This window comes from Colobus angolensis, unplaced genomic scaffold (genome assembly GCF_000951035.1).
Source record: "Colobus angolensis palliatus isolate OR3802 unplaced genomic scaffold, Cang.pa_1.0 Scaffold134, whole genome shotgun sequence".
Lineage (NCBI taxonomy): Eukaryota > Metazoa > Chordata > Mammalia > Primates > Cercopithecidae > Colobus > Colobus angolensis.
The window spans coordinates 6,668,264-6,686,256 of NW_012114422.1; the positions used below are offsets into that span (position 1 = coordinate 6,668,264).

Genomic DNA, 17,993 nt, shown 5'->3' on the forward strand with positions numbered 1-17,993 from the left:
CATAAGATGAAGTTCTTATGTTACTACTGTATTTACTTGGAATCAATTTTCCCAAAAGTGTCATAATTGAGGAAGTATGGAATTTAAAGAAGAAAAATGCTCATATTTCATTATGTTGCTAACTAAATGCATAGAATATGCAGTTTGGGAACTTTTAAAAACAACAAATGAATGTGCGCTGGTCATTTCTTTTACTAACCTGAACAGTTGCAGTTTATTTTTGGAAAGAAAAAACACATTTTACAAAAGCAATTATCCGTTTTTATTTTGTTTACATTGCACTGAAAATTTACATCATACTTTTACAAAGTTTCTTTTCATAAAAATATACTTCTTTACAAAAGTGTATGCATTAATATAAGAGGAGTAGCCAGTTGCAGAAGAAACATTGTTTAAACAAGATCTTAAATGTATTAGCCTTAACATTAATGAATGAATCATTGTTATTGCAGTCATTTGAATAAACAAGAATAAATAACTGATGGCATAAAATTTAAAACTGCATCCTGCCAGTAGAGTACAATGTTGAGAAAATTGTATGAATTTCCAAAACAATGTATCTCAAAGTGGTTTCCAAGAAATTCACTAAATGTTGTAGAGATAGAGCCAAGCAGCGCTCCCAGGTGCAAGGGTTTCTCTTAGGCACTCTGTCTCATGATACAAAAAGTCGATATTGTTCACAGAGTTATCCATATTTGAAAGGGACAACAACAAAGAGTTAACACTGGGCACATGATTTCATTCAATGAAGTAAAACATGCTATATAAGGAAGACGATGACCTATTAAATAAAAATGCTGGCATTGCTGTATGATACAGTTCAAATGAGCCACCAATAACTTACAAATACATATCTTAATTTGACATTGAAAGAAACCTGTTGTATCTGAAACTTGGTGTTTAAGAATAAAGGTACAGAAATTTAAAAATATATAAATATATGATAAGTCCACAATTTTAGGCAATAAATTTATATTGGTGATTTATAATAACAATTTTTTTCAGTCATTATGTTTAGTGGCTAAACCAAAATGTTTTTCCAATCCATTGTTAAAAGAAAGTTAAAAGTGTCAAAATAACAGTAAATTTGAAGACTCAACTGGAAAGTAATGTAGATATAAATAGAGTAGATTATTAGGTCATTTTATTTGGTCTTTCAAAAATATTGTAAAATGAAGACTGGTAAGTTTGGTGTCTCAGATAACTGTAAAATAATAATCTTTCTAGACAATTTTTGCCAGCCAAATGGTTTTTGGGTGACAAAACATATTGAAGCTACTATCACATTTGGGATTAAAAAATAATAAAAATAAATAGAAAAAAACATATTGAAGCATGGAGTTAAACACTATCCCATAGCTCACTGAATAATACTGGTTACTCCATAATGGGGAAATCGGGAGGGTAGCACAATGAACTTGCCATTTGCAGAAACTATGACAACCAGTCTAAAAGAAGAAGAGCAATACGATACTAAAGAATAAGAAACAGAAAGATTCAAATTGGAATGGGCAACCTTATTTCTTCTGAGACATAAATTAGCTCGAAAACATTTAAAGTCATAACTCAATCTTAAATAAGGAAAACAATGCCTCAATTAACAAGAATGAATGGCAGATAGAGTGGTATGAAAGACAGATTTGTGGGCATGATGTAGCTCAGGACAGTTAAAGAGAAGTCAGTGATCTATTGACTCTTGTAAGTATAGCTCTTATTTCTACCCTATATCTTTTTTTTTTTAAACCCAGTCCCTCTAATATAGTTTATAAAGCACAGAAATACTGATAGTGGATGCTCCTCCAATATATGCAAATAAGTTTATGTTTTAGAATAATCTCCTTTTTAAAAAAAGCAAATAAACTGTGAGTAAGCACTCTCAGAGTGCAGCCAAATTTCTGTAAAACTCTCCATGGTAAACATGAAGAATTATGGTCCAGTTTATGAAAAAACACTCTTCTGTATCATTCCTCAGGAAAAGGTGACCCAGCAAGTCCTGAAAAGTGTGCTTTAATTTGTTTAGCAGTGAACTAAATGTGCACTGTTTTGTGTGTCGATTTCCAAGCTTCTGAAGAAGGCAAAGGTTGCCTCGTTATACCATTGTGCAAACCGTGTTCAAGTTGGGATCAAATCGTACTGCCTTCCCTTCCACTGATTTCGTGTTGGTGTCATACATGGGATTTTCAAAAGCTGCTTGGCCATTGTTATTTTCATGAACTGAACATCCTGTATACTGTGTTTTAGGTGCAGTCCTGTTGATGAGAACATTGATTAGCTATGTGTTAACTTTCTTCAAGAAAATACCAGACTACAGCTCAAACGTAACGTACAGCGTTAGCAAATAATGTAACTTAAAAATATTGAGACATTATTAACACAGTAAGTCAACCTTGAACAATTTCCTTGTTACTTTAAAAACCTGAGTAACTTTTAATTTTACATATAATACATAGTTATATACAGCATCAATATTAGTAACATAACTATAAATACATGATATGATAGCTATAATAAATTTTTTTTACAAAATTAGGAATTATTATGACTTATCATTTATAGTATAAATAATGATGATGGATTTAAGTCTCATTGCTATTTATTTGTTCATCAAATATTTACTGAACATCTATTACGCACCAGTCATGATTCTAGGCATTGGGTATATAATTTTTTGTTTAAAAGACTAGTCTTTACTTTCAGGGAATTCACACTGTAGTGATAGAAAACAAGAATAAATTAAAAATAAATAAAACCAAAAATAGTAGCTAATGAGAATTATTATAATGAAAAGGAAAATAGTTAATATGAAAAGTAACTGGAAGCCACTTTAGGAAAGGTAATAGAAAAAGTATGTTTTAGGAGGTAAAATTTAATCTGAAACTTGAATTAAAAGTTTGTTCCACACTAAAAAGAGAAGGAGATTCCCTGAAAAGTACACAATTAATGCTGAGGCCTAATTTGGAAAGGTTCTTTGGAGTATCCCAAAACATGAACACTCAATTTTATTTTTTAAATGGTACACATTAAAGTATGCAAATTCAAAAAGTCAAAGAAGAAATGGCTACACTCATACTACAGTACTGAAAATAGTTTCTAAAAGATTACTGACACTAAGTTAACCAGACACATGAATTCTGGGTTGGTTGGTTGAGGATGCTAGTCTTGAAATTCTGATTCATTGCTTTATTTCTTCCACCTTTGACTAATGCTAATCTTGTTTATCTTTCCCATAAAGCACGTATAACTTGCTCACATTTGTAATGGAAGAAAGACAGACTTGCTGCCATTTGCTTCTGGGGCCTAATTCCTAAAAAGGATATATCCTAAAATAAATTCGTTTCTCAACTCTGGTGTTGTTTATACTGAACAATCAAATTTCAACTATTAATTTTATTGTAATTCGTAATTGCCATTATATTATTTTATTATCACTAATGCATTTTCTGAATTTATCTATATTTCCAAAATATTAGGTGATTTCTATGACAATAATTACAAAAGAAACTACCTTAGGTTTATTGGGAGAAAGCTAATAACTTGCTCTTACTAGGTGTGTCTAATACTACAACTCTACTGGATCACATTTTTTTCAAAACTAGATCTAAAATAAAAACCAAAAGCAACATCATTGCATTCTAATTAGGTAATAATCATGAAGATACAAAATAATTGCCCCTTGTTAATATTCAACAACAACTTGAAGGAAAATATCATCAAGATTTAAAACTTCACACCATGAATAAAATTTAACTCAAAATGAATCAAAGCCCTAAACACAAGAGCTAAATCAATAAAACTCTTAGGAAAAACACATGGCCTTGAATTTGGCAACGGTTTCTTGGATTTGACATCAAAAGTACAGGTAAGAGGAAAAAAATTAAATTTAACTTCATCAAATGGAAAACTTTTGTACATCAAAGAACACTCTCAAGACAGTGAAAATACAACCCATGGAAAGGGAGAAAATATTTGCAAAACATATATCTGATAAGGGCCTAGTGTCTAAAATATATAGAGAATTCTTACAATCAAATAAGATGAACAACCCAAGTTATATAAGAACAAACTGCTTGAATAGGCATTTCAACAAAGATGGACAAAGGGCCAACAAGCACATAAAAAGATGCTCAACATCACTTATAATTATGAAAATGGAAATCAAAACCACAATTAGATAAAGCTTCACATGGCCGGGCGCGGTGGCTCAAGCCTGTAATCCCAGCACTTTGGGAGGCCGAGACGGGCGGATCACGAGGTCAGGAGATCGAGACCATCCTGGCTAACACGACGAAACCCCGTCTCTACTAAAAAAATACAAAAAACTAGCCGGGCGAGGTGGCGGGCGCCTGTAGTCCCAGCTACTCGGGAGGCTGAGGCAGGAGAATGGCGTAAACCCGGGAGGCGGAGCTTGCAGTGAGCTGAGATCCGGCCACTGCACTCTAGCCCAGGCGACAGAGCGAGACTCCGTCTCAAAAAAAAAAAAAAAAAGCTTCACATACACTGGGATGGCTATAATGAAAAACAAAAGACAAACAAAAGCCCCCAAAACCCAGAAAATAACAAGTGTTGGTTAGGCTCTGGACAAAGCAAAACCTTTATCCATTGTCAACAGTAGTGGAAAATCGTGCCACTGCTGTGTAGAACAGCTTGACGGTTACTCAGTAAATTAAACATTGAATTGCCACATATTCCCATAATTTCATCCCTGGGTATATATCAAAAAGAACTGAAAATGAGTGTTCAAACAAAAACTTATACACAAATGTGTACAGCAGCACTATTCACAGTAGTCAAAAGGTAGAAACAACTCAAATGTTCATCAACTGATGAATGGACACATTCATACATACAATGGAATATGATTTAGCCATATAAGAGAATGAAGTACTGATGCATGCTATAACATGGATAAAACTGGAAAACATTTTGCTAAGTTTAAGAAGCCAGATACAAAATGTCACATATTGTATGATTCCATTTATGTAAAATATATGCAGAACAAGCAAACAGATTTGTAGTTACCTGCAGCTGGGTGAGGGGAGTGAGGAGTGACAACTTAATGAGTACAGTTTCCCTTTGGCATTTTTGGGGTTCCAAAATATTTTGGAAATATATAGTAACGATGGTTGTATGGGACTGCGAATGCACTAAATGCCACTGAATTGTAGTCTTTAAAATGGTTAAAATGGTAAAGTTTTTGTCATATCTATTTTACCTCAATTTTTAAAAAGTTGACATAGGTTGGCCTACAAATAAATTTAGTGATTATTCTTTATCTATCAATAAAATCTGATATTGGCTAGACCTAAGTAGTTGGTAATTCACATTCAGTACACATTTATATAATATTAAATAAATCATTCTTAGATGTTGCAGAATGACCCCAAATGAAAATATCAATTTTGCGGTGGCTCACACCTGTAATCCCAGCACTTTGGGAGGCTGAGGCAGGCGGATCACGAGGTCAGGAGATTGAGACCATCCTGGCTAACAAGATGAAACTCTATCTCTACTAAAAATACAAAAAATTAGCCGAGTGTGGTGGCAGGTGCTTGTCGTCCCAGCTGCTGCTCAGGAGACTGAGGCAGGAGAATGGTGTGAACCCGGGAGGTGGAGCTTGCAGTGAGCTGAGATTGTGCTACTGCACTCCATCCTGGGTGACAGAGCAAGACTCCGTCTCAAAAAAAAAAAAAAAAAAAAATCAATTTTGGAGGAAAGGCATTTAGGTTATAGTCATTTAATTATCTGGCTACCCACATATTTTCTCTTAATAAGGGAGTGTCCCAAATAGTGGGACATAGTAAAGCATTCACCAGGATTTGTAATGGACTGAGAGAACAGGATCTACTAATAGTATATACAGCTATATATTAGATCTATCACAGATATATTAATTGCAATTCACCAAAAAGCAACAGAAGATGAATGAGTAGATTAGAGGATTTTGCCGTCTGTCTGCCTGGGTAAAATCAGTTAGTGTTTTTATGCGAACCAAGAGGTTTGAACACAAGCTTCTTCCTAGTTTTCTAAATGTATCTGGCAGTAGATATTACCTCTTCAATTTAAACTTTAACCTAGATTTTCCTGTCTCTAAAGTCTCATTATAGATAATGTAGAAATAACTTCTACAATTAGGTCCATGTCAGGAAATTGACAGGCAAAAGAAAGGTTACACTGAATACTTGTGCAATTTAAAAGAGCACTTTTGTTACGTTGTATGTAGTGTTGCAGGGGTGGTTAGGGGAAATAAGTTTTTCAATGGCTATAGCAATAGTTAGCACACAGAGATTTCAACAACACAGAAAAAATCTGAAATTAAGATTTGAGCTACAGCAGCAGAAATAATATGAAAAATAGATTTGGGAAACATTTTGTAGCTAAATATCAATGAGCTTACCTTTGTTTATAAAGATAAAATCCAAATCCTGCAAATATAAGTGCAAAAAAAGGCACAAGAATAGCAATGGCCACAGAACTACTATTTGTACCATGAGGCTGATTTGAAGAATTTAAACCTTCTGATATATTCAGTCCTACAAAATAAAAAATAAATTATAAATACAAAATGAACTTTTTTATCATAATTAATTTCTACTCCCATGAATCAATTAATTTCTTCCATTCTCAAGACATCTACCTGGAAATCACATAGTAAACAAAAATAATTCATGAAACTCCTTCAACTCATTTTCACATATGTTTGGACAATGCCTTTTATGTAGAAGATATGTTTTTCCAGGAAAGGGTAGAGACTGAAAAATAAGCAGAGTCTCTGAACTAAGGAGTTTATACAATAGTGGGAAGACGTATGGAGATACTAATAAGTGTATATATCAAGCATGAATTAACGGTCAATGTGTTTTAGAAAGGAAAGGAGTAATTCTGGAGGACATACAACATTGACTTGAAAAATCATCATAAGCCTAGAAGTGGGAAGGTAAGTGACTTAGGTAGTGGATGTGACAAGCACTGACATGAGATAGGAGTGGGAGGTTAAAACAATAAACTATGGCTAGACTATAAAGGGGAATAAATATCATTCTGACGAACCCAAACATTTTTCTTTTTTTCTTTTTTTTTTTTCTTGAGACACGGTCTCACTTTGTCACCCAGGCTGCAGTGCATTGGAGTGGTCATGGCTGACTGCAGCCTCCACCTCCCTGGCTCAAGCGATCTTCCTGTCTCAGCCTCTCAAGTAGCTGGGACTGCAGGCACATGCAATCACACCTGGCTAACTTTTGTATTTTTTGTAGACATGGGGTTTCACCATGTTGCCCATGGTGATCTTGAACTCCTGAACTCAAGTGATCCACCTGCCTTAGCTTCCCAAAGTGCTGGGATTATAGGCATGAGCGATGGCACCTGGCCAGAGTTACTATCCACCTCAGTGAGAAACAAATGAAGGTGTTTAGAAATAAAAGACCCAGTGATATGACATGAGGTTTAGAACATGACTGTCGTAGGATGGACTTCAGGGAATACAAACTGCAATCAGGTGTAGTTAGAAGATTGTAGTGACAATTGAGATTAAAGAAAAAAAGGAATTAAAATTTAAACTGGAGCACTAGGAAGCTAGAAAGTGCATGGGACAATAGATTTGAGGAAGATTTCTTAATGAAAATTAACAGAACTTGTTTATGTGGATGTAAGAGGCAAGAAGACACAGGATTACAAGTATTGTACTTGAAGCTCAGTAAATGCCGATGGCATCCGCAGAGTTAGGAAATGAGAAAATCCGTGTTTGTCTACACATTTGCACAGGAATGAGGGAAAAGGAAATAGCTAGCAGTTCTTTCTCAAAAGGAAATAGTTCCTTTGTTATGGGTTCTGCTTCAGACTTGTAGTGTTTGAGACACTTTGGAGAATATTACATGAAAATATTCAGCACTAAATTACACAACTGTATAAATGCATTATGTTAATGAGTGTTTCATCCTGTTTTTAAGACGAACACAGGCAGGATGTGATGTAAATGGCATCTTATTATTTTTCATGTAGAGAAAGCTAATTTATATTTTTGATAAACAGTTACATTTAACTAAACCTCATCTTTGTCGAGGTTAAAGAAAATTAGTATCTTACTTTTCACCTTATTTTTCCTGTGACGTAGTACAGCTATGTAAAAGTTCAAAATTTTTAAAAAGTTCATTTTTGGCCTGTAATCCCTGCACTTTGAGAGGCCAGAGGGCAGATCACCTGAGGTCCGGAGTTTGAGACCCACCTGGCCAACATGGTGAAACCCTGTTTCTACTAAAAATACATAGCCAGTCATGGTGGCTAATTCCAGGTGCCATTGTGGTGTGCATGGTGACCTGTAATCCCAGCAACTTGGGAGGCTGAAACAGGAGATCCCCTTGAATCGGGGAGGCAGAGGTTGCAGTGAGCCAAGACTGCACCATTGCACTCCAGCCTGGGTGATAAGAGCATGACTCTGTATCAAAAAAGAAAGTTAATTTCTTAAAAGATAAATGTTAAATAATAATTTTTAGAGCCTGAATTTATTCTTAGTGTATTCCTGTCACAGTATAAATAATGGGAGACAGTAGACCTTAGGATAATTATACACCAAAAGCTATGTGTATAAACACATTCTTGCAAGACCATTAAAGGTTTACATATATATAGAAGAGTTGGAAATAAAAATGACAAAGTTCTTTGCTTCCCATTGCAGAAAATTTACATATTTGAAGAGCACCAAGTCCCCAAAAGGGGCCCATTCCTCAAAGTTATTTTCTCTTTCCAGACCCTATGAGTTTCTGAAAGTGTCACTGCATTTTCAGAGGAGTGAAAACTGTGACAATATTCAAACTGAAGAAAAGTAGCACAGTTCTCATGAGATACAATAAAATAATTTACAGTTTAATATTTTCTTTTTTATCTATATCACTTTTTCTCCTTTTTATGTGCTTAAAGGCAAGTCAGTTTGTCATATTTATTAGAAATATCATGAAAATCTAAACACTGCACAGAGTTGGTACATAAAGATCCGATATTTTGTAGAATGTCATTATTTAAAAGGGTTATCAAAGGAACAATGCATAGTCCTGGCAGTGCAGAATTTACAATGTAGTAAGTGTGCCTAATGTACCGAATCCACAGTCTTTTTTTTTATGATGTCTGGAATAATAACAGAAGTTCATGAAAATCAAAATGAATAAATTACCCAGTCTTTGCAGGCCAAATTGTCCATAATCTTTGCCTTGAATAAATCCTTGAAATACATAAGTAGCTCCATCAGGCTCAGCAGAAACCTAAAAATATTCAAAGAACCAAATATATTTGAATACTGGTCATAGCTATGTTTTCCCAGCCTTAATAAATACACAATTTTATTCTGAAATGAATATTATCACAAGTTCCTTTCTTCTATATTTTCCTCCTTTGCAAAACATAGCACGTTGTGCACATTTTCCATTATTAAAGGCAAAAGTAAATTTTCTAATTTGAAGTAATTATGATATACAAAAAAGAGATTGGTTATTAATGTATGATACAGAGTTATAGATTTCTTATAGGTTAAGACATCTGCTGTCAATAAAAAGCAATGACATGATGAAATACAATGATCAATTAAAAATTAAAACATAAAAATACTGTACTTTGTAAATTCTATTACAGTTCCACATCCCCGCTCCCTCAATCTTCATGAGAAGAGTTTACTCCCTATCTCATTGAGTTGGGGCTTGGTCCTGTGACTTGCTTGGGCCTCTGGAGCGTGGGGTTGGGATTGACAATAGTTCAGTTGCAAGCCTAGGCCTTAAGAGCCATACTTCCCATCACACCAAGTGGAAGAAGTCAGCCACAAAAGGCCACATATTATATGATTCCATTCATATGAAAGTCAGAACAGGGAAATCTATACAGACAGAAAATAGATTAGTGGTTACTTAGAGCTGATTTGCGAATGTAAGACAAGGATTGATAGCTAAAGGCTGTGGGGTTTCTTTATAACATGAAGAAAGTATTCTAGTCTGGGAGAGGTGGCTCATGCCTGTAATTCCAACACTTTGGGAGGCCAAGGCGGGCGAATCACTTGAGGTCAGGAGTTTGAGAGCAGCCTGGCCAACATGGTGAAACCCCCATCTCTACTAAAATTACAAAAATTCGCCAGAGGTGGTGGTGTGTGCCTGTAATCCAAGCTACTCAGGAGGCTGAGGCAGGAGAATCCCTTGAGCCTGGGAGGTGGAGGTTGTAGTGAGCCGAGATCATGCCAGTGCACTCCAGCCTGGGCAACAGAGTAAGACTCTGCTCAAAAAAAAAAAAAAGAAAGTATTTTAAAATCAGCTATGATGAGGGTTACATATATGTGTGCATATACTAAAAACCACTGAATTGCACATTTTTAAGTGGGTGAATTGTAGGATATGTGACTTATATCTACATTGAGCTGCAAGAAAAAGGCATAAGTCAATGGATTTGAACTTATTTCAGAATCCCAGCTTATTTCAGAACCACTTGCTCCTCTGAGAGTTTTGGACTTCTGACAAGAGAAGTACATGCTCTAGGCAGCAAGTGCCCTTTCAGATGCTGCCCCAAAATGAGATGATAAGACATGAAGACCTGTACTTAATACCACAGCCTCAAGTAGTGCCTCCACAGCTAACCCATTACAAATGACAAATAACTACGTACTTATTATTGTTTGACCCAGAGGCTTCATGGCTATGTCTAATGTTGCCATTGCTAAATACTACATGTGCCTTGCATTTGTATAAAATATTATATTTAAAAAGTACTTTCTATGCATAATATAATTTGATCTCATAAGTAAAACAGGAAATGTTACCTTTCAGCAATTCCTACTACTAAGTAGTAAAGTGATGTATCCTGAAGTTTGTGTTAATTAATGGCAATTAGTTACCTAAGTCATGAACATTATTATAAAAGTTGTAAAAATCTTGAATCCTCACTCTAAAAAGCAAAGGATACCAAACCACCCGTGGAAGTCTGACATTTCACAACAAGTGATTTATTCCTTATTATCAGATATTATACTCTGGGTGTGGCCACTTTAAAAAAATAAAGTACTTCTAAGGAGAAGCTCAAACTCTAATATCTTATTGAATCAATTCACTTTGTTTCCTACATAAAATAATACAATTAAACAATCTGAGTGCATTGAAGATTTGAGTTAGTTCCCAACTCCATGAACACAGAATGCAGAAATAGGATGAACACTTTTTTTCCTCAGGAACCAATCTTATTGAAGCTTACTAGATAGTAGGTTTCTTGAACTTATTGAAGGCTTATTGAAACTTATCAAAGGCTACTACATAGCAGCCTATGACCCACTACAGTATCTTCTTTACCATTAAGTTTTCCTTACAAAAAAAAGGCTTGGCACTTGAGAGGATACACTCAGATTTCTCATGCTGACTCTTCAGCAAAGACTCCTGGCCCTTGTGTTTTCCACTGTCAATCTTAAAACTCCACTCACATAAATCACTTAATAGAAGAAGTGACTCCATGGTGAAGCTACAGTAACTGTCTCCCCACAGGAAGCAGCTCACATAAGTTCTTTTTCGTGGACTTTATAAAATAGCCTAAATTCATGCTTCAATATAACAGGAATATTTAATTTTCTGATACACTTTCTAAATATGTTGCATATTCCTTAAGTAGTAGTGGTTCCAAAGATTGAATTATATTTTATCCAGATTTATTTATCATAGTGCTGACTGTAGATGGAATGTATTTGATGAAATCAGTGAAAAACTAAATGCAGATCAGCACACACACACATATACACACACCCACATCCACCCATACCCCTCCCACACACACATACAGCCCCCCCACACACACACGCATACACCCACCCCACACCATACACACACGAAAAAAGTAAGCAAAGCACATCAGAATCCAGTATTCCTAGGCTCTTACTTTAGAATACTAAATATTTATATTTACCGATATATATGTATGTATATGTATTCATAAGTAGCTAAATTTAGAAAACTCTTCTTTCCTGAACAAGCTATAAATTTATCATTAAAATCAGCAGCAGATGTTAAAATAACTATACTTACAAAGCCATCCATTGCCCAATTTTCTTCCTTCATTTTTTTCACAGAAGCATGAGCAGATACTTTAATAAGATATATGCGTAACATTAAGCGAGCTTCCTGGCTTTTATATACCCCTGTAAAATGCAAGGACACTTCAGTCTACTTAACTTTGTAAATAGTTATACTTCATTTTATTATCTATCATTCCTTAAATAGATTATGTAAAGATATGTAATAAAAGAAGAAATAAAACAAGGGCAAGTCAAAGATGGCTTAACCTATAATGCTCTTTGCAAATCATGTAATATACATTGATTTATCTGTCTTCTGAAATCCTCAACTTATTTCTTAATTGTGGGGCTTAAATTACCTATGCTATCACAATTAAGCACTAGTGTTCTCAATAACATCATCCCATGATATTCAAAACAAAATGATTTCTTCCCACAATCAGATTCTAAAATTTTTAAGCATACAAATCCAGTGCTAAAATTCCTGATATTTTCCTTAATAATAAATTAGGTGTCAACTCTGTGAAAAAAGAGTGATCTAGGTGCTGCTTGAGTTACAGCAGCATATAGGAATATATGTTGTTCCTATTTTTAATAATTTCCAACAAAGTAGGAGGTATAAGGAGATATAAGTAAGGTAAGCAGCTAAACAAAACACATGAGAGCATGTGATAAATTAAAAGCCAGAGAGAGATCATTTCACACTGGAAGGATCAAGGAATAGTTATTAAGGAACAGCACTGGCGGGCCAAGCACGGTGGCTCATACCTGTAATGCCAGCACTTTCGGAAGCCAAAGCGGACGGATCGCTTAAGTCCAAAAATATGAGCTTAGGAGTTCCAGACCAGCCTAAGCAACAGAGCAAAACCCCATCTTTACAAAAAAAAAAAAAAAACATGTAATTAGCCAGCCGTGGTGGCACGCACCTGTAGTCCCAGCTGCTCAGACGGCTGAGCCCAGGAGCCAGAGGTTGCAGTGAGCCAAGACGGCACCACTGCACTCCACACTGGGTGACAGAGCAAGATCCCATCTCAAAGAAAAAAAAAAAGGTATTTGAACTGGTTCTTAAAAATAAAGTAGGATTTTTAATTTGGGAAGGTAAATACAAGCAATGGCATAAGAAAGAGAAGCAAAAATATATACAATGATTTTTACACAGTAAGTGTTCTAAGGGTGGCAATAAGCTGGAGTGCAAACATGTTTAGGAAAATAATAGAAAATAGGATCTAAGAAAAATATCTGATTAACCGTTGTCTAAAACTTGACTGTATTCATTCATTCTAACTTAATTGTTCACCTATGTAATAGGGCACCATAATATGCAGGGTATGAAAAGATAATGAGACATAGATCGTGGCCTAAGGTAAATTATAATCAATAGGTGGAAGACATAAAAGTAATCGATAATAATATTGCTGAAAAATCGCTACAATTAGTTTATATGGAGACAGTAAGTGAAAGCAAATTAATCTAATTATTTGTCTTTCCATATATATAGAAAACTCGTCCATCTAGATTAGAATAAGTATACATTTATTTTGGTCTCTTTTATAGAAAATAAAGAAAAACTTTGTTAACACATCAAAGTTAAATAAAGCATTAGCCACAACTGAAATGTATTTAAATGAATGATTCATTCATTTAAAGTTTCTTTTGATTAATATAATGTAATTATATGTATTTTAAAAATTATACTATATATTAAATTCTAATATTTTTACTTTGTGGTTAATGGAGGATCAATCAATAATAAGAATGACACTCAATATATTTTCTTCTAAAACTTATAAAATCAATGAATATAATTTTATTTTCCATTTCTTACAGCACAAATTATATCATTATTAATATTTATATGGATTTTATATATAGACAAGAATTTTACAGTATATATTTCATATTTGCAATATCAAATATAGTGCCTCATTTCGAAAAATGAGAGGAATTATAATTCAAATGCATTAACTTGAAAATATTTATTGAGGCCTGTTTTGTCTCAGATGTTCTGCTAGTCTCTGGAAATACAATATTAAGTTGGAAGGCAAAGAACTTCCTTAGAATTTATTTTATATTGTTAGAATATAGACACATGATAAATAATAAATATAACAAATATAATTTCAAATATTGAAAAGAAAAACACAGGGTAAGGCTGCCTAAAACTAAGAATATGTCTGACAGCATTTTTAATACAAAGGTTCCTTTAGGTCAGCTCACTGGGAGTATTGCTTGAGGAGGTGACTTTTGAGAGAATATCTGAGTGTTAGGAAAACCAGTGCAATCAAAGATAATGAAAGATGTGTGTACTGGAAAGAGAAAACAGAAACTTAAGGAGATTGACCAGGCTTTGGTTCCCTTATGCCTATTTAAACAAGTATAGCTCTATCTTTATTTGTCTTAAATATTGGATATCCATCTAAACATGGTCATTTGAAGAAATCGTTTTGTGGCCACAGAATAGTTGAGAAATCACTGATTTGTTCTCTGTGGTTTTATGAGAATAGAGAAAGATTTAGTTGCATTCATATCTAAATTAAAAGTTATGATCTGGCCCGGCGCGGTGGCTCAAGCCTGTAATCCCAGCACTTTGGGAGGCCGAGACGGGCGGATCACGAGGTCAGGATATCGAGACCATCCTGGCTAACACGGTGAAACCCCGTCTCTACTAAAAAATACAAAAAAACTAGCCGGGCAAGGTGGCGGGCGCCTGTAGTCCCAGCTACTCCGGAGGCTGAGGCAGGAGAATGGCGTGAACCTGGGAGGCGGAGCTTGCAGTGAGCTGAGATCCGGCCACTGCACTCCAGCCTGGGCGACAGAGCAAGACTCCGTCTAAAAAAAAAAAAAAAAAAAAAGTTATGATCTAATATATGACATCTAATTCTAGCTACCAAAAATTATTGAAGGAACTTATTTTAAAACTAGTTTTATATTTCTGTAGTAATATTCATTAATCAGTCCAAAAACCAGAAAACCTTGGTTCTGAGTGAATATGAATGTCATCAAAAGCAAATGTATCAAAATAAACATTTCACCATATAAAAAGCATTAATAAAAATGATGAAATCATAATAGAAGTAAAGGCATGAAGGTATATTTCATTGCTGTTTGTGTTGCGATACCTGAAAGTAGCAGCTCCATGTTGCTATTGCTCAGTGTTGCGTTAACTCTCCCAGTGGAAGCATTGAAACTAGTAATCGTCAAGGTCATGGGTTGTTTCCTTCCTTTGAAATTGTAAGAGCCTTTCCATATATAATTCTGGGCAAATACATCATCGGGAACTGTGAATAGATTAAATATACTACACATTAATTGTACAATGCCATATAAATATAAGCATTAAATAGAGTATTAGTTTATTGAATAATGATGTATTGCTAAATACACAATAATGTTAAATGTGTTACAAAATTAATTCTTCATATAAAAGTGTTTCCATTTTTTAGAATAAATCAACATTGTAATAATCTAGATTTGTTCATATGTTATCGATAAGAGAGAAATAGAAAACACCAGTTAAAGACATTAGGTTTATTTTTAGAACCCGGGTAAATATAAACTTCACTTATATTTGGTCTTTTATACAATATATTTCTTTCTGAAGGAAAATAAAATAATTTCACAGCACCATGGCAGTAAAACTATACATAAGTCCCAAGAGGCCTGCTTTTTTTTCAGCAGTGGGAATAGATTTTTAAGAGGAATAGCAAAGAGTCAAATTCCACCTTTGCAGAAAAGTCCTGCAAAATTATCATGAGGCAGTGCTTCTGTGTTCCCCCTTATAGAATACTGAGTTTAGCTCTTCTAATAACAGATGCTCCTGAAGAAGAACCGGGCTCTATCATATTGACAGCTTTGAAGTATACAGGTATTTTTAGAAATTGTCACTAGTATTGTTGGACTCTCAAGGGTGAGAGATATATTGTGGTAGAATAAAAGAAAATTCTAAAGCTCATAAAATTTTCATCTAAAGAAAAAACACTATTTTAGATACTAGCCAAAAAGACTCATTGTATTTATATAAATTATTTATGTAATTTAGAGTTATATAAATTAGTTATGTCAAAGTCTACATAGCTCCTGGGAAGCAGCTAAGAGAAAGTGCATTAATCCTATACCTCACAGCATAGCGGATCCCTAGAAATCATGTATTCAAGGGGCACAGGTTTCTTTAGATGAATGAGTGAATGAAGTGGATTTAGGAAAAAAGTCCTTTTTTTAATTTGTCTAACAAGTTATTGATGATTTTTCATCTGATATATGCATGTATCACACTTCTTACCAGTCAGATCACAGGAATTTCTGTTACAAGCTGTGTATTCCCTGAATTCTATTAAACCAAGAAAGCAAAACCACTGTGGCGGATCAGCATAAAAATACCCTAAGAGTTGAGTTTTTACTGAATATTTCAGTAACAACTTTTTATTTCCATGATAATTTATAAGCAATATAGCTCCTTACTTTGATACCATTGCCAACTTCCATTCTTATTACTTTGGAGTAATGTAATCACTGTGTCTTATTCATGATTTTAAATGAAATACTGCTGAAGGTTTTCTCAAATAACATGCTATTTGCCATATAATTTTTATAAATAATTTTACTAAGATTTATAATTTGTTAAGAATTTTTAAAAATTATAAACAGGTGTTGAATTTTATCAAATACTTTCTTTGCAAATATTGCAATTATCATAATTTTTTGCACTTTAGTCTCTTAATGTGATACCTTACTTTTAAGGATTATTTAAAACTAAAATATCCCTGCATAGCTATGATGAATCCAAATTGGTTCTTGTGGGTGTTAAAGTAAACTAAATATGGCCTGAGAAGGACTCCATAGTTCTATATTTGAGTCCTTGTAGATGAACTGCAACCTAACTTAATAGGCACACAAGATTGAAAACCTAATTTAGGAATATGCACCTGAAACAATAGCTGAGTCTTGGCCAATCCCAGCAGCTGTACTTCCACTATTCATACACTGCTGAGTGTTCAAAATGTGTTCAAATAAGGCAAACACAGAATTGTAACCCATCCAGTTGTTTCTGTCCCTCCCTTCTGATTTCTCTACACTTCCTTTTCTTTGTCTATAAATTTGTTCTGACCACGAGGCACCCTGGAGTCTCTCTGAATCTGCTGTGATTCTGGGGTCTGCTTGATTCACAAATTGTTCATTGCTCAATTAAACTCCTTTAAATTTAATTCAGCTGAAGATTTCCTTTTCACGTGGATTATCATTACTACAATGTTGAATTTGATTTGCTAAGATTTTATGTAAGATTTTCTCATCTATAATCCTGAGTAAAATGGACCTGAATTTTTTCGCCTTTATCTTTATCTGAGTTATTAGAGATATGTTGAGCCTAGAGAATGAATTTTATTGTCTAGAAGAGTTTTTATATAGCCGGGCGCGGTGGCTCAAGCCTGTAATCCCAGCACTTTGGGAGGCCGAGACGGGCGGATCACGAGGTCAGGAGATCGAGACCATTCTGGCTAACACGGTGAAACCCCGTCTCTACAAAAAAAAAAAAAAAAAAAAACTTGAAAGATCCATTCTGTTCTTTAAAATGTAGTGAAACTTACCAGTAGAGCCACATAGACCTCATTTTCTTTGTGGAAATAATTTCAACCAGTTCTTTATTTGCTATAAAATTATTCACATATTCTTTTATTAGTTAGTTCTAGTAAGATGTAGTGTTCTAGTAATTTGTCTGCTTTGTGTAAATGTTTTTAAATGTTGATAGTTATTGACAGATTTCCCTTAATATATTTTGAATTTCATTAATCTATGTAGTTATGCTCACATTTTCTTTGTTACATTATTTTTACCAGAAATTTTTCTACTTTGTTTCTAAAAAGAATGACATTTAGTTCTGTTGAGATTCTTCTATTGTTTTGGGTGGTTGCTTGTTTTTATTATTACATGATTTCTGCCCTGTTACTGTTATAGTCTTAACGTTCTCTTAAAGGGACAC

General features: G+C 34.3%; 1 protein-coding gene across 2 annotated transcripts in view; it reads right to left on the reverse strand.

The window, feature by feature from the left end:
* Positions 1–238: 238 nt before the first annotated feature.
* The window catches only part of CSMD3 (CUB and Sushi multiple domains 3), a 1,254,780-nt gene continuing 1,237,025 nt past the window's right edge, over positions 239–17,993 (reverse strand). For both annotated transcript variants that reach the window (XM_011934353.1, XM_011934352.1), the window contains 5 exons: positions 15,139–15,297; positions 12,030–12,142; positions 9,161–9,248; positions 6,395–6,530; positions 239–2,249 (listed from right to left, as the gene is read on the reverse strand). In XM_011934353.1, coding sequence (XP_011789743.1) covers positions 2,090–2,249; positions 6,395–6,530; positions 9,161–9,248; positions 12,030–12,142; positions 15,139–15,297 — 656 coding nt within the window. In that variant the 3' untranslated portion in view covers positions 239–2,089. The remainder of the gene's footprint in view (positions 2,250–6,394; positions 6,531–9,160; positions 9,249–12,029; positions 12,143–15,138; positions 15,298–17,993) is intronic.